General features: G+C 35.1%; 1 protein-coding gene across 5 annotated transcripts in view; it reads left to right on the top strand.

The window, feature by feature from the left end:
• The window catches only part of LOC117337468 (deleted in malignant brain tumors 1 protein-like), a 33,252-nt gene that overhangs the window by 5,657 nt on the left and 4,838 nt on the right, over positions 1-22,757 (top strand). For 4 of the 5 annotated variants that reach the window (XM_033898463.1, XM_033898461.1, XM_033898462.1 and 1 more), the window contains exons 6-18: positions 383-536; positions 797-969; positions 2,197-2,353; positions 3,204-3,391; positions 4,844-4,997; positions 5,265-5,437; positions 6,664-6,820; positions 7,672-7,859; positions 16,712-16,865; positions 17,122-17,294; positions 18,517-18,673; positions 19,513-19,700; positions 20,738-20,888. In XM_033898463.1, coding sequence (XP_033754354.1) covers positions 383-536; positions 797-969; positions 2,197-2,353; positions 3,204-3,391; positions 4,844-4,997; positions 5,265-5,437; positions 6,664-6,820; positions 7,672-7,859; positions 16,712-16,865; positions 17,122-17,294; positions 18,517-18,673; positions 19,513-19,700; positions 20,738-20,888 — 2,167 coding nt within the window. The remainder of the gene's footprint in view (positions 1-382; positions 537-796; positions 970-2,196; positions 2,354-3,203; positions 3,392-4,843; positions 4,998-5,264; positions 5,438-6,663; positions 6,821-7,671; positions 7,860-16,711; positions 16,866-17,121; positions 17,295-18,516; positions 18,674-19,512; positions 19,701-20,737; positions 20,889-22,757) is intronic. The other variant, XM_033898464.1, reaches the window with a different exon arrangement.

The raw sequence follows: 22,757 nt of genomic DNA, 5'->3' as shown, positions 1-22,757 counted from the left end.
CTGTGAGGATATCTTCGTTACTTGTATAGATATATTCGTTACCTGTGTAGATATCTTCGATTCTAGTGTAGATATCTTCGTTATTGGTTTAAATAGCTTCGTTATTTGTGTAGATATATTCCTAGCTGTGCAGATAATTGCATTACCTGTGAAGATATCTTCGGTACTTTCTTTGTAGATATATTCGTTACCTGTGTGAATATCTTCGTTACGTGTGTAGATATCTTCGTTTTGGGTGTTAATATCTTCGTGTTTTTAATTTTTTTTTTTTTTTTTTTTTGGGGGGGGGGGGTTGTGTAGATGTCTTCGTTACCTATGTAGATATATTTATATTTGCCTTTGTAAGATATCTCCGTAAATATTAGTAAAATAATCTGTGTAGATATCGACGAGAGAGCTGTCCGCCTGGTAGACGGATTTTCACCCGGCTCTGGTCGCCTGGAAGTGTTTTACGCAGGACAATGGGGCACTGTGTGTGAATCCTATCGTTGGGGTGTACAAGACGATCAGGTCGTGTGCAGAATGCTGGGATACAGGTTTATTTTAAGATATTTTCTCGAATCAATATATATATTTGATTAAATTCGCTATTGTATATATTTTAAAAATTGTGGAAAATGTTTTAATATTTTACTAAATTTTTGCTTAAGATTGTATTGGTATACTTGATACCGTTCGAGTGTAACGAGGTTTTTTCGGCATATTATTAAGATAATCTTGAAAAACATGGTTTTTCATAATTCCGTTTTGTTTCCAATTTTTGTTGTTATTGTCTTAATTTTAAATATTTTCGCAGCGAAAGCGTCCACTATGATGACAACCCATTCCCTAGTGGTACGGGAATGGTGTGGATGAGTGAAGTTGGTTGCTCTGGGACCGAATCCAGTCTGTACGACTGTCCATTTGACGGATGGGGATCTACCTGTTCTCACTCACGAGATGTGGGTGTATTCTGTTTTAACAATACAGGTAATGTTATTATTATTTTCACTGTTCCGAAAATGAACATTAACACTGCTACACTTTCTACTATTTTAAAATCTGATGCTGTTTTTATTGTTGATGTTGTATGGAAAGATGTGTAAGAGGTAAAAGAAAACAGAAGTTTATTTATTGTATACATCAATATTTCATGCCATGGTCTTTGTCGATGTGTTAATATTATAGAATTGTAGCCTTTTGAGAAGGTCGATAAACGGTTTTATTAACCCTTAAAAGTATCGACCGAGGACGAAGTCCGCGATTGATATTTTATCAGGTAAATAACGTCGTGTATTAAGCGAAATCAAAAGGCTATAATAATTGATTATAAGAAAATCAATTTTAAATAATTATGACTTGAATTGAAGTCACAATACATGTAATGATAGAGACTGATTTGTGAAGCATTTGTAAATATTTCATTATAACATTAAAAACCTACACAATGATTAAATTCAATATTTTAATCATCAAAGCTATTGCTTGTTATGTTTCAAAAGCTTGCAAGATATTATACACTGTTCTACAATACCAAGGGAGAGTAATTTCATAATTGATTTCTTTTTAGAAACAATGAATTACATATGTAATCAGTATTTTTTACCAGCTTTTATTTAAAAGCCCGTCAACGACGGGTCCTGTTATGGTATACCTTGAGCTTTATGTACGTCCAGCCGTATGTCCGTCCGTTAACTTTTCCTTGTTAGCGGAATTTTTGGAATATTTATTTACAGAGTTATTTCCCTTTTATTGCCAAATATGGGCATTGTGTTTTTTAAAAATGCAAGAAGTTAACTATGTTTTATTCAATTTCTATAAGATCTTGCACAATACTACAAGAAGCAAGTATTTTTAACATATGTAACGGGTTTTTGGCTCGTGTTTCAACTATTGGCATAACGGCATTGTATATTAGCTTATGTAGACGTCATACATTACAATTCTTTCTTAGCACTCTCTTACCTTTATTTATCAACAGATTTATATGGAATATTTTGAAAGTAGCTCGAGCGAGTTCCTGTTACAGAATTTTGTGATTATTTCTACTAGAATTATGTCTCTTTTATTGCGCAATATGGACATTGTGTAGAATGACCTGTCATTTTTATTGGAAATTACATGAACCTATTTTTGCCAATCAGAAAGTGTGCGAAAATATTTTTTTATTACAGTTATTAATAAACTTATTACATTTTCTATGTTTTGTCAAACTAGACGGTTCTGAGGTGGCATTCCGTCTGATGGAGGTAGACGGATATCACAACAGGTCAGGCAGAGTGGAGGTTTTCTATGCGGGGCTATGGGGATATGTCGGATATCATAACTGGGACGATAAAGATGCTGATGTTTTTTGTAGGATGCTGGGATACAGGTATGTGGAAACAGACGTTAGAGTAACGAAGTTTGACTGGTAGTTAATTAAGGTGTAATAGTCTGGTTAAGTTATATTATAATTCGGAATTTTAGTGTGATGAATATTTTAAACTATAAACATAATGAATATAATTTTGTTCTAAAAAGTGACATACTGACATATAGTTTACTGATCTTGTTATTTTTCCTGCTGTCATTAAATCTAACTTCATGTACATATTTAAGAGATACATGCGTGGCTATTTTACCAAAATACATCCGTTGGAGTTAAGTTGACAAGTAGTTTATGTGTATTAGTCAAGCTAATGAAAGATAATCACTGTGGGCTAAGAAGAGATTATCAAAATTATTTGGATTTGAATATGATGAATATTTTAAAACTATAAACACAACGAAATTATTAGGTATGCTATAATGTGACACATAGTTATTTTTTCCTGATGTTTTTTGTCGTTAAATCTTTCTATATGTATATGGATATTTTACCAAAATATAAAATATAGGCGATTGTTCTTATCGTTACTGCATAAAACAATGATGTTGGTAGACATGTAACATGTTGATAGACGACGACAATACAACACCTACTGAATCAACAACCTAACATTTGGGCTGTTTTTGTACTGTTTAACGTCCTATCAACAGCTATGGTCATTTAATGAAGCCTTCACTGTGTGCGAGATATATGCATGGTAAGAGCGAATTATGCGTGGGTGCGTGCCTGCATGCATTCGCGGATATGTTTTCATAGGAAGACTGATTGTCTCCTTGCATTTCGGAAATAGTAAATAAGTATTCAAAGAAAAACGCTAAATAGAGATGTGTTTCATTCCCCAAAAAAATGGCAGAACTGGAAAGGGACACCACGTGACTCATGATGTGGATTTTGGCAACCTCCAACATCCAACATGGATGGATTATGTGAATTGTAACGGGACAGAAATCACTTTAGCCGACTGTCAGTTTGGAGGATGGGGATCATCCTATGTAAGAAGCTCAATGTCATCTGCATCTGTTTCCTGTCTCAGTCAGTCTGGTGAGTTGTTTCTTGCCCAAGTCATCCTTCTTAGCCTTTATCAATGTGACGGGAAGTCGTAGAGGGATTAATGTTATGTTCAAATTTCATGGTATGATGTTTATAGTTCAGTTCCTAATTGTCAATGGTTCCGATGAGAATACGTCATTACGATCAACGCATTCTGTCCGTCGTGCGTCAGTAAACAATTTTACATTTTCAACTACTGGTATTTCTCAATAATTAAAGGTGTATGGTCATGATGTTGGGCTAGTAGTATGCATGCTAGGATGAGAGGGGTTTCCCAGTTTAATTAACAGAACGACATTGACCTACTTTCATTGTCACAAGTTTGTTAATATAATAAAAATACTTCTGAATAAACAGCAGGCCTATGGTTATGATGTTAAAACAGTGATTTATACTTCGTTTAATACATTTATTATTTTTTATTATTATTTACGTTTTTCCTTTCTTTCTTTTTTTTCTTTTTTTTTTTTTTTTTTTTTGATGAAAATTACCTTGAATGGTTCTACAACAACTATATTGTTACCAACGTCGCATCACATCACGACTTTTATATTCTTCGTACGGTATTTTAGCGATTTGTTTGATATAAATATATGGATAAATGGTGGGGTTTTTTTAGGGCCTAAAATTTGGTTTGACGAAATCCGTATGAACACTGTGAAACCTTTCATCTTACTCTGCATGTCTCTTTAGCACGTTGATAGTGTTACTGGTTCAGCAGGCTGTATATTGCTTCAATTGGAATTAAGTCTTTTGCATGGCACATAAGATAAGAAACTGTGGCCAGAGGATAGATATACAAAATGTGCATTTTTCAACATTTCTTGATCTTTCCACAGTTCACGTAAGAATACATCAGTGACCAGGAAAAAAACATCCTCATTTCACACTCATAATATTACAAATCCCATTTTGTCCTGCTTAAGTTAACGATTATAAAACAATATCAACCTATCACATCTGCAGCTACACGATCTGGTCCATACCTCGAGCCCTGTTTGCGCCAAAATTATAAAATATAGAATACCAAACAATATAAATGGCCGTAAAATCTTGGCATACCACTTGATGAAAGGGGCAACTGTTTATTATTAATAATAATATTTCATATATTTTAGAATTAAAACATCATTTTTAACAAAGGTGAGCGAGAACTACGCCTTTAAAACTACGATAGTGAAAACTAACTCCTCTATTTATGGACCATCAAGTACTTCAGGAAAAAACTTAAAAAAAAAAAGGAAACCTGCGCCCGGCAACTGAATTCTTCTCAATCAAAACAAAATTGATTTCACCTATTAAGAAACTTTCCAAGATGTTATAAACTTACAGGGATTAACTCTATAGTGTGGATAACCTTGGTGTTGCAGGGGCTAGGCTGAGCCCTTGACCAATATACCTTTGTAGGTATCTCCATAAATATTCGAACATTTTCCTGTGTAGATTTCGACGAGAGAGCTGTCCGCCTGGTAGACGGGTTTTCACTCGGCTCTGGTCGCCTGGAAGTGTTTTACGCAGGACAATGGGGCACTGTGTGTGATTCCAATCATTGGGGTGTACAAGACGATAAGGTCGTGTGCAGAATGCTGGGATACAGGTTTATTTTAAGATATTTTCTCGAATCAATATATATATTTGATTAAATTCACTATTGTATACATTTTAAAAATTGTGGAAAATTACATGTTTTAATATTTTACTAAATGTTTGCTTGTGATTATATTGGTATACTTGATACCGTTCGAGTGTAACGAGGTTTTTTCGGCATATTATTAAGATAATCTTGAAAAGCATGGTTTTTTCCATAATTCCTCTTTGTTTACAATTTTTGTTGTTATTGTCTTTATTTTCATTATTCTCGCAGCGAAAGCGTTCACTATTATGACAACCCATTCCCTAGTGGGACGGGAATGGTGTGGATGAGTGAAGTTGGTTGTTCTGGGACTGAATCCAGTCTGTACGACTGTCCATTTGACGGATGGGGATCTACCTGTTCTCACTCACGAGATGTGGGTGTATTCTGTTTTAACAATACAGGTAATGTTATTATTATTTTCACTGTTGCGAAAATGAACATTAACACTGCTACACTTTCTACTATTTTAAAATCTGATGCTGTTTTTATTATTGATGTTGTGTGGAAAGATGTGTGAGAGGTAAAAGAAAACAGAAGTTTATTTATTGTATATGTAAATATGTCATGCCATGGTCTTTGTCGATGTGTTAATATTATAGAATTGTAGCCTTTTGAGAAGGTCGATAAACGGTTTTATTAACCCTTAAAAGTATCGACCGAGGACGAAGTCCGCGATTGATATTTTATCAGGTAAATAACGTCGTGTATTAAGCGAAATCAAAAGGCTATTATAATTGATTATGAGAAAATCAATTTTAAATAATTATGACTTGAATTGAAGTCACAATACATGTAATGATAGAGACTGATTTGTGAAGCATTTGTAAATATTTCATTATAACATTAAAAACCTACACAATGATTAAATTCAATATTTTAATCATCAAAGCTATTGCTTGTTATGTTTCAAAAGCTTGCAAGATATTATACACTGTTCTACAATACCAAGGGAGAGTAATTTCATAATTGATTTCTTTTTAGAAACAATGAATTACATATGTAATCAGTATTTTTTACCAGCTTTTATTTAAAAGCCCGTCAACGACGGGTCCTGTTATGGTATACCTTGAGCTTTATGTACGTCCAGCCGTATGTCCGTCCGTTAACTTTTCCTTGTTGGCGGAATTTTTGGAATATTTCTTTACAGAGTTATTTCCCTTTTATTGCCAAATATGGGCATTGTGTTTTTTAAAAATGCAAGAAGTTAACTATGTTTTATTCAATTTCTATAAGATCTTGCACAATACTACAAGAAGCAAGTATTTTTAACATATGTTACGGGTTTTTGGCTCGTGTTTCAACTATTGGCATAACGGAATTGTATATTTGCTTATGTAGACGTCATACATTACAATTCTTTCTTAGCACTCTCTTACCTTTATTTATCAACAGATTTATATGGAAATTTTGAAAGTAGCTCGAACGAGTTCCTGTTACAGAATTTTGTGATTATTTCTACTAGAATTATGTCTCTTTTATTGCGCAATATGGACATTTTGTAGAATGACCTGTCATTTTTATCGGAAATTACATGAACCTATTTTTGCCAATCAGAAAGTGTGCGAAAATATTTTTTTATTACAGTAATTAATAAACTTATTACATTTTCTATGTGTTGTCAAACTAGACGGTTCTGAGGTGGCAGTCCGTCTGATGGAGGTAGACGGATATCACAACAGGTCAGGCAGAGTGGAGGTTTTCTATGCAGGTCTATGGGGATATGTCGGATATAGTTCATGGGGCGATAAGGATGCTGATGTTGTATGTAGGATGCTGGGATACAGGTATGTGGAAACAGACGTTAGAGTAACGAAGTTTGACTGGTAGTTAATTAAGGTGTAATAGTCTGGTTAAGTTATATCAGAATTCGGAATTCGAGTGTGATGAATATTTTAAGCTATAAACATAATGAATATAGTTTTGTTCTAAAAAGTGAGATACTGACATATAGTTTACTGATCTTGTTATTTTTCCTGCTGTCATTAAATCTAACTTCATGTACATATTTAAGAGATACATGCGTGGCTATTTTACCAAAATACATCCGTTGGAGTTAAGTTGACAAGTAGTTTATGTGTATTAGTCAAGCTAATGAAAGATAATCACTGTGGGCTAAGAAGAGATTATCAAAATTATTTGGATTTGAATATGATGAATATTTTAAAACTATAAACACAACGAAATTATTAGGTATGCTATAATGTGACACATAGTTATTTTTTCCTGATGTTTTTTGTCGTTAAATCTTTCTATTTGTATATGGATATTTTACCAAAATATAAAATATATGCGATTGTTCTTATCGTTACTGCATAAAACAATGATGTTGGTAGACATGTTACATGTTGATAGACTACGACAATACAACACCTACTGAATCAACAACCTAACATTTGGGCTGTTTTTGTACTGTTTAACGTCCTATCAACAGCTATGGTCATTTAATGAAGCCTTCACTGTGTGCGAGATATATGCATGGTAAGAGCGAATTATGCGTGGGTGCGTGCCTGCGTGCATTCGCGGATATGTTTTCATAGGAAGACTGATTGTCTCCTTGCATTTCGGAAATAGTAAATAAGTATTCAAAGAAAAACGCTAAATAGAGATGTGTTTCATTCCCAAAAAAAAATGGCAGAACTGGAAAGGGACACCACGTGACTCATGATGTGGATTTTGGCAACCTCCAACATCCAACATGGATGGATTATGTGAATTGTAACGGGACAGAAATCACTTTAGCCGACTGTCAGTTTGGAGGATGGGGATCATCCTATGTCAGAAGCTCAATGTCATCTGCATCTGTTTCCTGTCTCAGTCAGTCTGGTGAGTTGTTTTTTGCCCAAGTCATTCTTCTTAGCCTTTATCAATGTGACGGGAAGTCGTAGAGGGATTAATGTTATGTTCAAATTTCATGGTATGATGTTTATAGTTCTGTTCCTAATTGTCAATGGTTCCGATGAGAATACGTCATTACGATCAACGCATTCTGTCCGTCGTGCGTCAGTAAACAATTTTACATTTTCAACTACTGGTATTTCTCAATAAGATGGTCATGATGTTGGGCTAGTAGTATGCATGCTAGGATGAGAGGGGTTTCCCAGTTTAATTAACAGAACGACATTGACCTACTTTCATTGTCACAAGTTTGTTAATATAATAAAAATACTTCTGAATAAACAGCAGGCCTATGGTTATGATATTAAAACAGTGATTTATACTTCGTTTAATCTTGGCATACCACTTGATGAAAGGGGCAACTGTTTATTATTAACAATAATATTTCATATATTTTAGAATTAAAACATCATTTTTAACAAAGGTGAGCGAGAACTACGCCTTTAAAACTACGATAGTGAAAACTAACTCCTCATGGACCATCAAGTACTTCAGGAGAAAACTTAAAAAAAAAAAAAAAAAAAAGGAAACCTGCGCCCGACAGTGTGGCAAAATGACCAGAAGGGAAGTACTGGGAGTCCGCTTACAAGTGTTATACAAATAAATCAAACTTATATCAGACAACCAAATATGAAAAACTAAGTCAGAATGAATCAAATTAACAATACTAATATACTTAAGAAGAGCACAGAAAAATAGTTTGAAAACTTATACAAATAAATCAAAATTATATCAGGCAACAAAATATAAATAACTAAGTCAGAATGAATAGAATTAAGAATACTAATATACTAAAGAAGAGCACAAAAGAAAAGTTTGAAAATTAAGATCCACACATAAAAGGGGGGATGAAGGGATGGTTGGAGAGCCCTTGACCAATCAAAGGCTATGGATTTAGCATGGGGGTCACTTAGGCCCCACCGTGGCAATAATGACCCTTGACCAATGGGGAGACAATACTTAACCATACTAACCAATGGATGTGTGAAGCTTTTTTGTACAAAAAAGTTTACCCACTGATCTATCCAAATTCTGTGCCGACCGCCATACTGTCACGTGATTACGACCTGTGTAAATACATTTGTATCTTCGTTTCTCGTTTAGATATCTCCATTTCCTGTGTGAATATCTTCATTACTATATAGATATCTCCGTTACTCGTATATATATCTTCGTTATCTGTGTAGATATCATCGTTACATGTATAGATATCTCCATTACCTGTGTAGATATCTTCGTTACCTATATACAGTTGAGTGTAGACTAAAAGTTACACAAAGTGCACTCCGAGTGCACTCCGTTTGGACTTGGAGTGCACTCCGTTTGGACTCCAGGTAAACTTGGAGTGCAGTGCACTCCAAGTTTACCTGGAGTCCTATCAGACCCCAATCCTACCTGGGTCCACATGTATCACATGTACCTGTAACCAAGTACATATATCATACATAATGTTTATAGATAGATGTATACTCTTATACATTTAGACTCCTTAAACATGTAACAATAAGATAAGTGTTACTGTTTATTCTTTGTATATATCATCTTATTATTTTGTTGGTTCATTTTTAGTTGGTTAACTAACAATATCTAATATAATAGATTTTTTCTATTAGTAAACCTTATATAAAATGAATAGATCTGGCACTTCGTTGAAAAATGTATGATAACATTCCTTTGATTTGAAGAGTTTTAACAAGCCACGTAAATTAATAGAAATTGGTAATAAAGAAAAACTATTTGGCAAGTTGTTTGTGGTCTCTCAAAATGTAGAGTTTGATTGTGTACTGGAAATATCTTGTGCTCGAAGTACTACTGTTTTTAATATTTCAAATGCTTTTCTTCCAACAGTTTAAATTTATCTTAACATACAATACCAAAGATTTTTTTTTGGTTTTTCATCACCTTGATAGCATATTCCGGATCCAATATCTAATATTGATTTACAGATTAAACTTTAACATCCCCCCCCCCCCCCCCCCCCCCCCCCCCCCCCCCCCCCCCCCCCTTCCATGTCTCAATATTTACCTGTATATCAAGCATGATTACAGGGGTGTGGAGAAAAGACAGACTTACTGACCCCAATAATGACCCCTTCCTCCAAGTTTACCTCGTAAGGTGTGAAGATTCGGACAGGTGTACACACGGTCATCTAACTAGATAAAGACCCCCTTAATTGTTAGATGGAAACTGGTCATCACACCTTACCTTTACCTAGCCAGAGTTTCCTCTGGCCTTGGCACCATGTCTGGTATGGTGTCAGGGCTAGAAGAAACTCAGGCCGACCTATACCAAGGTCATATAGAATATAGGTACAGACTTGTGACTGTCGATATCTGACACTTTTGAAATGATATGATTGTCCATTCCTATTACAGTATTATCAAAACAGTTATAAGTCATTATTATAAAATATTTGGAAAAAAAATCAAACTGGTACTATTACTTTATGTATTTGATATTATAATGAAAGTATGTATAGAGTATTAGATTATTAGAAGTCAATATGTAAATCAACATAGATTGATATCGAATTTTCATGTTTGAGTTAAGTAAATACTTATCAAACATTCCATACACCAACTGCAGCTGGCCTTATGTCATTTTTTTTTTAAAGTTTGAACATTTAAATTCATGATTTTATAATAGGCTTGAACAACCATTGTACATTCATGACCTGTATCTATTACATACAATGTATGAGTGACACATACTATGATAGATATTGACTGAATGGGAATAGAAAACGATGTACATGTAGTTCCAACAGGTAAATGGTACATAGGTTGCCGTGTCCAACTGCCCTGAGGCAAATTGTACCTCAGGCTCTATACTCTTATTTCCTGGAGGAGAACAATGTGTACTAATTACGGGTATAAGGCTATAGGTTGATTTTGGGAAATGGTGAATTTGCATTCATTATATCCAATCATATTTTATTAAAGTGTCACATGTCAATACAATCATAATAAAACAGCATTTGAGACTTAGCATAAAATTGATATCGACATCCAGCCAATTTTGGCTTATGAGACACTATTAGAACATTATCTATATGCACTATTAAATAAATATATAATATCATACAATATATCAATACGAATCAGAAATCATAATAGACAAACTAAAAGTACAAAGATCTAGTTCTTAAAAGAGTCATTATCGGGTTTAAAATATAACTGCATACGCACATATATGGACGGAATGTATAAATAATTAAAAATGATAGCAACTATATTATGACTAGTACTTGTTTGAAAATACACTTGTACCAAAGCCAGTGATGGGAGAAGCACGAGAGTGGTTGAGCCTATCCCTACCGACAAGTCGCACAAATCCCATCACTGAATACTCTTTCAGAGTGACAGGTTAGATATGGTATAAATATCAACATCTCTATCATTTATGTACATGCTAATACTATCATCATAAAATTTATAAATTTATACATAAGATATATGTGGATATCATTATGACTAAAAAAACATAGACAGCATAAAATAATTATAAAATGTGTCTTAACTATATCAATTTTATGAATTAAAAGGCTATTAACAGACACGGAAAATAAGAAACAGATATTAAATAAATTGCATAAGCGTTCTTCTTCTACGTAACATTAAAAATACAGTTTTGGCAAGTAAAAATTGGACATCTGAATTTGTCATTAATAAATTAAACTTTCCAATATGATCACAATTTTTAAAATTTACATCACTATGTTCCATTTGATTAAAAAGATTAACTCTTAAGTCACTATATGTATTACAGACACACAAAAAATGCATTTCGTTTTCGACTACATCCTCACAGAACGGACAATATCTCTCGTTTAATGGAGTAGGAGGTCTATTGTAGCGACCAGTCTCTACCATTAATGGTGCACTACCACATCTCACCTTGGTTAGCGCGCTTCGGTAAGCTCTAGGCATGTAAATGTTCACATATTGCTCGGTTATTCGGTCTTTCTTATAAATCCTGTAAGTCCGTAGTTTATTTCCATTAGGGTTGCCACGGTCATTCCACATCTGGCCAAACCACTCACTTTCGTCTTTATGTCTAATTTTAGATTCGATCATGTTCATGATTTGTTTCGTGGGTTTGGCTCCAGATCCTACGATGTCTTGGGAATCATATTTGCGGCTAAGCCGAAGTGCCCGCGAATCCCAGGAAGTTCCTCTCCGCTTGGACCACAAATGAATTTTATTGAGTAAACGATCACTATTAACAGAGTTAACTCGACAGTATAGACGAAATACTTCGATGTGTTGCTTACTTTGCGTAGATAACCATCCCATGTCTCCAATCATGCCGACGTTAGAGGTGTTCTTGGATGCACCCATAAAAACTCTCATAGCGCGATTTTGGACATTGTTTATCTCTTTTCTTTGGGGCTGTCCCCAAATACCGGAACAGTAAAGAAGGACAGGCTCAACAAGACTCTCATATAACTTTGTGAATACTGAATAAGTCATTCCACCGGCACTATAAAACTTAGAGATGAGGAGACCGAGGGCTCGGCTTGCGGATTTAGACAGTTCTTTCACCGCGATGTTCATATCGGCGTAATCGTCGAACCAGAGTCCTAAGTATTTATAACGGTCTTTACGTTCAAGAGAGTGTCCATTACAGGTGAACGAAAACTGAGTAGCAGGTATACTTTTATGTCTAAAATGCATGACTTTAGTCTTTCCAGCGTTAACAGAAAGGCGCCATCGAGAACACCAAGATGAGACAATGTTCAGAAGGGATTGGAGACCCTCTTCTGATGACGTCATTAACACAATGTCGTCGGCGTAAAAGAGACAGCTAAGCAAGACACCATCGATGTCAATACCAAATTCTGAAGCGTTAAGTTCCTCAATCAAGTCATTAATGTAAATTGCAAAGAGTGTTGGGGAGGCTAAACAACCTTGTTTTACCCCACGTGACACAGATAGCCAATCAGTGTGTAGGTTGTTGACGCGCACGCAGCAAGAAACACCATCATAAAGAGCAAAAACAGCCTTGAAAATCTCACCTTTTATTCCAGTCTGTAGAAGTTTATACCATAAACAGTCTCTGACGACCGTATCAAAGGCTTTGCGTAGGTCTATAAAGCATGAATAGGTCGACTGTTTAGCGTTGATGCGATTTTTCACGACGCTGTATAGCGAATACACGTGGTCCTGACAACTTCTATCCTTCCTAAAACCATTCTGCGCGTCGTGTAGGATATTATTTTCCTCAAGCCAGGAAGAAAGACGACGGTTGAGGATATCGCAATAAACTTTACAAGGAACGGACAATAGGGTTATACCTCGGTAAGACAAAGGGTCCATAGGATCGGTACTATTTGGTTTGACAAGAGGGTTGATGATACCCTGCTTCCATTTATCAGGGACGATTCCATGGTCGAAACAATAGCTGATCAATGAGAACATGATATCCACGCAGGCGTCGTTTTTTAACACTTCCGCCGGAATACCGTCGACTCCAGCCGCCTTACCTACTTTGGTACGACATATTGCGTCCAGCACCTCCTGTCGTTGTATAGGTGCGTTGAGGTTTGATACATCCTGGTTGTTGTTTAATGGCACTGTATTATTTGTAACACGACCCTTCACCATCTCAAGGTGATCATCATCGTACGTTGTAGCTTCTACGTCGTTTGGCGCGTATAGACTTTCGTAGTCTGTTCGCCAACGTTCCAGAACATCGTGTGTGTTACTAATGATGTTTCCGTCGTCATCTTTAACAAATAGAGGTATATGTGAAGTTCTGTGATTAGCGATTCCTATATTCCCGATATCCTTCCAAAAATCCCTTGAGTTAGGTTGCTCTAATTTATCATGTAGATCATTCACTTGTTTTGCCTGAAACTGACGTTTGACTTTCCTGTGTAACTTATCGAATTCTTTCCGTTCTGTACAAAACAATTGCTTCAAACGGCGTTTTTGAGATTTATTAGTATCTATACATCTAAGCCAAGCACGCTCCTTGGTAGCAACGGAGTTCCATTTACTCTTCAACTCATCGTTCCAATATGGTTTTGTAGTCGGTTTTACGGAAGAGTCGATGTTGGTTTTCGCGTGGACTCTCATACCGGCATTGTCCATATTAAGATGTAAAAAGTCAACAAAATCGTCATATGCAGAATTAACATCTGCTCTATTGCTTAAATGGTTTTCCAGGCGTTCAATAGTTGCGTTTATATTGGGTAGGTATTGGTGTCCGAGTAGGAAGTCATTTGGAACTTTTTTGGCGTTATATCGGGTGCCAGAAGTCACGCTACCACCAATCTCGTGATTACACTGCATATTGGAAATATTAACATTCACGGGAAGTAGCAGAGCGCATTCCAATAGAGAGTGATCCGGGTATGACATAGCTGGAATACCGTCAATGCTCTCAATCACTGCAGACATAGTCCTGACTTTAAAGTCCGTAACGAATTGCAGCTGATCGTGCGGTACAATCATATAATCGACTACCGATCTTCCCCTGGCGGATATACATGTGAAGTTATTATCATCGTCATTATAACGGCCGTTCAGAATACACATGTTTGAATCAATACAGAAGTCAACAAAATGATCACCATAAGAGTTTAAAGTAGTATCTATGGAATGTCTGTGTTGAACACGGTCAACGCCTTCGATATAATCGGATAGGTCACCAGTTCTAGCATTGAAATCTCCAAAAATAAACACGTGACCTTCATTTTGGTACATGTGTACTTGATGTAAAAGTTCTGAATAGGCAATGCAGGGATCATGTGAATGAGTTGAGTTTTCAGGGGGGAAGTAACACACACAGGCAGATGGTAAAATCGTCAGACTTAGATCTCATTTTTATCCAATAAACATCGTCTTTGTCTTTATTTAGATCAGATACAACGAAAGAGTTCAGTATAGATGTTTTCAGAAGGAATCCTACCCCTCCAGAACCGCGTTTGGCGCGCGTATGAATGTTAGCTCTGTTGTGACCAAAGAAACTATACCCATCAACGGCTATTTGTTCGTTGTTCGTTAAAAACGTTTCACACAATGCAATAACGTCGAGATTAAAGTGTTTAATAACTGTACCTCTAAACCGAGAGTTATCATTTTCATGCCTGGACCAACCGTTTACGTTCCAACCACCTAGTCGAAGACTGGCCTAACGGCGCTCATTTGGAATTACACTGAAATTTTTTTTTTTTTTTTTTACTTAATCTCTTTCTTTACAATAAATTTTTAAATCAATGTCTTTATATTTTTGAATATAACAAGATAAGAACTGCATCATTTCTTAATTTGATTTGCATTATTTTTTTCTGAACTTATATCATTCAACATTGTACCTCTACATACCGGACACCTGCAGAAACCGGCCAATACGTTTGGTCTCAATGACTTGCGGTTTAGACAGGTTACAATGTAATAAGAAACAGCTTATTTTTACTTTCTAATTTCAGTATAGAATGACTTCATTTCAGTAGAGTTGGTCTTCTTAAACCTGTTAACCAATTTGTTAATGGTTTTACAGCTTATCTTTACATTTCCACCTTAATTACACTGGTATTTCGTTTATACATGTAATGGTCTGATTAAGGCCTCTCAGATGGAGAGCTACACTCCTTTTCTTCAAGTCAGGAAATAATCTTACTGTTCTGTTAATTGGCCTGAGGTTATAACACTGTGACCCTCATCATTTGAAGCCATACAGTGACAAAATTGACACAGGTATTTCTGTGAACCCAGGACAGTACCTGTAGCTGGCTCCTAAAACTCACCTGGCACAGGTCTCAGGTGTGTCAGGCCAGAGTCAGTCATGCATGACCAATAATAATAGCAAATAAACAGATACTGTCATTCATGATGGGTAGTCCGAAACTACATACTTGTGTGTACATTATGTCAGAACACTAATTTAACCAGGTTATGCTCGTAAATATGTACAGTTGTAAATGTATATTTTTCTAATGATCTATATAATTACTTGCCTGAACTGAGTACATATATGTAGAGAATGCCTTATATAAAAAACACATAATTCATTAAATACTGTTAATTTTCAATATTTTGAATAATCAATAACATAATATAGATACATTATCTAAACTCCCTTTACAGTTTGATTTAAACATATTTTATTGCCTTTAAACAATTGGATCGGGCACAAGTTTTTCAACTTCTACAAAGCCCTTTCCTTACAGTCATGATATATGTACAGTAATAAGTATTCTAATTGAAATAATTTTCAATTCCTTAATAGAATGAAATACAATTTACTGACATCTTAATAAAATATGAAATAATAAGCAATTAACTTTCATAGAAACCTGATTATGGCATAAATTGTATAACTGTCTTTTATGGATCTTGATCAATATAGATTTAAAATGTAGGCATTATTACCATGTATTAACAATAAAATAAATATTCCTAGTAGACTTAATAAATGTTAATAGTAATATTAACAGAACAAAAGTAATTTGTAAAAATCTATTTATATATGTAAATTATATTAAAAGCATCAAAGTATTAATACATGTATATTTGATATAGTCTGATTATAGAACTGGGGTAGACATGGTGTATCTTATAGGACTCCAGGTAGACTCAGAGTCCACTTGGAGTGCACTCCAAGTTTACCTGGAGTCCAAACGGAGTGCACTCCAAGTCCAAATGGAGTGCACTCGGAGTGCACTTGGGTGTAACCTTTAGTCTACACTCAACTGTATATATCTCCATTACCTGTGTAGATATCTTGTATACCTTTGGGTATCTCCATAAATATTCGAACATTTTCCTGTGTAGATTTCGACGAGAGAGCTGTCCGCCTGGTAGACGGGTTTTCACTCGGCTCTGGTCGCCTGGAAGTGTTTTACGCAGGACAATGGGGCACTGTGTGTGATTCCTATCGTTGGGGTGTACGAGACGATCAGGTCGTGTGCAGAATGCTGGGATACAGGTTTATTTTAAGAAATTTTCTCGAACCAATATATATATTTGCTATTGTATACATTTTAAAAAATTATGGAAAATTACATGTTTTAATATTTTACTAAATGTTCGCTTGTGATTATATTGGTATACTTTATACCGTTCGAGTGTAACGAGGTTTTTTCGGCATATTACTAAGATAATCTTTAAAAACATGGTTTTTCATAATTCCCCTTTGTTTACAATTTTTGTTGTTATTGTCTTTATTTTCATTATTCTCGCAGCGAAAGCGTCCACTTTGATGACAACCCATTCCCTAGTGGTACGGGAATGGTGTGGATGAGTGAAGTTGGTTGTTCTGGGACTGAATCCAGTCTGTACGACTGTCCATTTGACGGATGGGGATCTATCTGTTCTCACTGGGATGATGTGGGTGTATTCTGTTTTAACAATACAGGTAATGTTATTAATATTTTCACTGTTCCGAAAATGAACATTAACACTGCTACACTTTCTATTATTTTAAAATCTGATGCTGTTTTTATTATTGATGTTGTGTGGAAAGATGTGTGAGAGGTAAAAGAAAACAGAAGTTTATTTATTGTATTTGTAAATATGTCATGCCATGGTCTTTGTCGATGTGTTAATATTATAGAATTGTAGCCTTTTGAGAAGGTCGATAAACGGTTTTATTAACCCTTAAAAGTATCGACCGAGGACAACGTCCGCGATTGATATTTTATCAGGTAAATAACGTCGTGTATTAACCGAAATCAAAAGGCTATAATAATTGATTATAAGAAAATCAATTTTAAATAATTATGACTTGAATTGAAGTCACAATACATGTAATGATAGAGACTGATTTGTGAAGCATTTGTAAATATTTCATTATAACATTAAAAACCTACACAATGATTAAATTCAATATTTTAACCATCAAAGCTATTGCTTGTTATGTTTCAAAAGCTTGCAAGATATTATACACTGTTCTACAATACCAAGGGAGAGTAATTTCATAATTGATTTCTTTTTAGAAACAATGAATTACATATGTAATCAGTATTTTTTACCAGATTTTATTTAAAAGCCGGTCAACGACGGGTCCTGTTATGGTATACCTTGAGCTTTATGTACGTCCGTCCGTATGTCTGTCCGTTAACATTTCCTTGTTAGCGGAATTTCGCGAATATTTCTTTGCAGAGTTATTTCCCTTTTATTGCCAAATATGGGCATTGTGTTAAAAATGCAAGAAGTTAACTATGTTTTATTCAATTTCTATAAGATCTTGCAAAATACTACAAGAAGCAAGTATTTTTAACATATGTTACGGGTTTTTGGCTCGTGTTTCAAATATTGGCATAACGGCATTGTATATTTGCTTATGTAGACGTCATACATTACAATTCTTTCTTCGCACTCTCTTACCTTTATTTATCAACAGATTTATATGGAAATTTTGAAAGTAGCTTGAACGAGTTCCTGTTACAGAATTTTGTGATTATTTCTACTAGAATTATGTCTCTTTTATTGCGCAATATGGACATTGTGTAGAATGGCCTGTCATTTTTATCGGAAATTACATGGACCTATTTTTGCCAATCAGAAAGTGTGCGAAAATATTTTTGTATTACAATTATTAATAAACTTATTACATTTTCTGTGTTTTGTCAAACTAGACGGTTCTGAGGTGGCAGTCCGTCTGATGGAGGTAGACGGATATCACAACAGGTCAGGCAGAGTGGAGGTTTTCTATGCGGGGCTATGGGGATATGTCGGATATCATAACTGGGACGATAAGGATGCTGATGTTGTATGTAGGATGCTGGGATACAGGTATGTGGAAACAGACGTTAGAGTAACGAAGTTTGACTGGTAGTTAATTAAGGTGTAATAGTCTGGTTAAGTTATATCAGAATTCGGAATTCGAGTGTGATGAATATTTTAAGCTATAAACATAATGAATATAGCTTTGTTCTAAAAAGTGACATACTGACATATAGTTTACTGATCTTGTTATTTTTCCTGCTGTCATTAAATCTAACTTCATGTTCATGGATATTTAAGAGATACATGTGTGGCTATTTTACCAATATACAGGCGTTGGAGTGAAATTGACAAGTTGTTTATGTGTATTAGTCAAGCTAATGAAAGATAATCACTGTGGGCTAAGAAGAGATTATCAAAATTATCTGAATTTGAATATGATGATTATTTCAAAACCTTAAACACAACGAAATTATTAGTTATGCTAAAATGTGACACATGGATGTTTTTTTCCCGATATTTTTTGTCTTAAATATGTACATGGATCTTTTACCAATATATATAATATAGAGGATTGTTTTTATCGCGACTTCATAAAAAATGATGTTGGTAAACATGTAATACTTTGATAGATTGCGACTATACAAAACCTACTGAATCAACAACCTAGCATCCGGGCTTTTTTGTACTGTTTAACGTCCTACCAACAGCTATGGTCATTTAATGAAGCCCTCCACTGTGTGCGAGATATATGCATGGTAAGAGCGAATTATGCGTGGGTGTGTGGGTGCGTGCGTTCGCGGATATGCTTTCATTGGAGGACTTATTGTCTCCTTGTACCATGGAAATAGTAAATAAGTATTCAAAGAAAACACTAATATCGATGTGTTTCATTCAAAAATTGGCAGAACTGGAAAAGGACACCGCGTGACTCATGATGTGGATTTAGACAACCTCCAACACCCAACCTGGATGAATTATGTGAATTGTAACGGAACAGAAATGACTTTAGCCGACTGTCCGTTCGGAGGGTGGGGATCCTCATATGTCAGAAGCACAATGTTATCTGCATCTGTTTCCTGTCTCAGTCAGTCTGGTGAGTTGTTTCTTGTCGTTTGTCCTTTTATTAATTTGACGGGAAGTCGTAGAGGGATTAATGTTGGAATACAATTTCATGGTATGATGTTTATAGCTCCTAAAGGGTCAGTTCCTAATGGTCATTGGTTCCATTGAGAATACGTCATTACGATAAACGCATTTCGTCTGTCGTTTGTCCGTAAACAATTAAATATTTTCAACTGCTGGTATTGCTCAATAATTAAAGGTTCATGGTCATGATGTTGAGTTAGAAGCATGCATGTGCGCAATGTATATGAGGTTACACAACGAGTGTTTAGTGTATATGAAGTAACAAGAGTGGTCGTTGTATATGAGGCTACATAACGGGTGGTTGGTGAATATTAGGTTACACAACGAGTGGTTGGTGAATATTAAGTTATACAACGAGTGGTTGGTAAGTATTTAGTTACGGTGTATAGGATATGACACAATGAGTGGTTGGTGTGTATGAAGTTACACAACGATTGGTTGGTGTGTATGAGGTTACACAACAAGTGGTTGGTCAGTTGTTATATCTTTAATGTGTTTTACTGTTTAAGACAATCAAGTACGATTTGATTTGATAGTAGCTGTGTATCAAAGTCCCACTTAGTAAGAGGCCATAGTAGTCACTCTGTCTTAATGTCTGTCCGTGATAAACATCGGTTTGGTTTAGCATTGTTTAACGTCCTATCAACAGCTATGGTCATGTAAGGACGGCCCATATGTGCGTGTGGTGAGTAATTTTGTGTTTTGGGAGGCTGTGATATTTTGGTGCTTGTCCACGTGTGATAGCGCGAAACTTTTTAGTGCTACTTCACTTAACTCTACTGCCGAAGACACCCAGCAGGACACCCCACCCTGTCACATTAAACTGAAATCGGGCGAACTATACCATGAAATCTGTATTTTGAACAAAGTAAACTACCACTTTTGAAATATTGAAATCGACGGAGATACACTTTGTATTTAATAGAACGTCTTTAAACTTGAGATATTGTTGATTAGCAGTATTAACAATTATACATTTGACAGACGTCGAAGAGCTTGCCGTCCGATTGGTGGGAGGGTTTTCCAACAGCTCTGGTCGCGTGGAGTTGTTCTACGCCGGAGAGTGGGGAACCATATGTGACGGGTCCTGGGACAATAATGACGCTCAAGTTGTCTGTCGAATGCTTGGATACAGGTTAGGAAAATGTACATGTATATCAAAGACTAAATGGTTCATAAAGAAACATTTTAAAGTAGATATTATTGAGATATACCAAAAGGCTTCATTTGTTAAATTAGCAACATCTTTTTAACTTCCTCATTTGAAGTAATGCCTAGCCGTTTACGATATAAATTAAAATCGTGACAGAATTGATAAAGTCACAATAAGCCTAAATTACAAATCCGAACGAAGTTGGGTAATACCCAAATCGACCTATCAGAAGCCTTTAAACGGTTTCCATATTACTTCAGCAAAGAAAAACCGCATTGGTGTTAAACCACAAAATGCACGTGCACATTTTCGTACATTGTTTGTCATATTATATCTACATGAACATACTACATTGTTTAAACAAATTGTAAATCTAATTTAAAAAGAAAGGGTGCAAATTTCGGAAATGCCGTGGCCCCTCAGTGATAAAAAATAATTTTAGGAAGATACTTGAAGTCATCTCCATTTTGTATTTATTCAAAACATCAGTATTTTTTCTGGGCTCTTACAAATTTTGGCAGACAAAGGTCATAAGATGAAAAATGTAATTAAGATGAAAAATTTAATAACCCTATAAAAGCTTGGAAATAATGCAAATCACAGTATGGGGGTGGCTGACCCCTAGGGTCACCTGGACATGATGGCAGGGCCAGCAATAGGGTTATATATAAGTAGTGCATTTTAAGTTTCTGTTAGAGACCCTTTGGTACGATTTTATTCAAACACGGTCATAATGTAGTGAAAGCTGGTTTGATGTACGTTGCTACAGATGTCTACATTGTGCCTGTTTTGGTCCATAACTTGCTGATTGCCAAAACAACGACGCTTATATACAAAAGCATTTGTAGACATGGTTTCAAAGAGATGACATCCTAGTTGGTGAAATTTTAAAATACCATACTTCTTTGGCGGAAACAACAAAAAATATCATTTTTACTCCAATTTAAAATTTGTATGAGCTCGAACACAGAAAATGCCATATTTTGCACCCCGTGGCATTTTACACGGGTCCCTGGAAATTTCTATCAATCAAGAAAAAAATCTAATACAATATGCAGATTATACCAGTAATATCAGCGTGTAAATATACCAATAATATTACCGTGTCAATATACCAGTAATATTACCCTGTCAATACACCAGTAATATTACGATGTCAATACACCAGTAATATCACCGTGTAAATATACCAATAATATCACCCTGTCAATATACCAGTAATATTACCCTGTCAATATACCAGTAATATCACCGTGTAAATATACCAGTAACATTACCATGTCAATATACCAGTAATATTACCCTGTCAATATACCAGTATTATTACCCTAACAATATACCAGTAATATTACCCTGTCAATATACCAGTAATATGAACGTGTCAATATACCAGTAATATTACCGTGTCAATATACCAGTAATATTACCGTGTCAATATACCAGTAATATAACCATGTCAATACACCAGTAATACTACCATGTCAATATACCAGTAATATTAACGTGTCAATATACCAGTAATATTACCCTGTCAATATACCAGTAATATTACCATGTCAATATACCAGTAATATTACCATGTCAATATACCAGTAATATTACCCTGTCAATATACCAGTAATATTACCCTGTCAATATACCAGTAATATTACCGTGTCAATATACCAGTAATATTACCATGTCAATATACCAGTAATATTACCATGTCAATATACCAGTTATATTACCATGCAAATACACAAGTAATATTAACATGTCAATATACCAGTAATATTAACGTGTCAATATACCAAGTCAATAAATCAGTATTATTACCCTGCCATTATACCAGTATTATTATTATACCAATAC

The sequence above is a fragment of the Pecten maximus genome, chromosome 11, assembly GCF_902652985.1.
Source record: "Pecten maximus chromosome 11, xPecMax1.1, whole genome shotgun sequence".
In the NCBI taxonomy this organism is placed as follows: Eukaryota; Metazoa; Mollusca; class Bivalvia; order Pectinida; family Pectinidae; genus Pecten; species Pecten maximus.
This window is presented reverse-complemented; position numbering and strand designations above follow the sequence as displayed.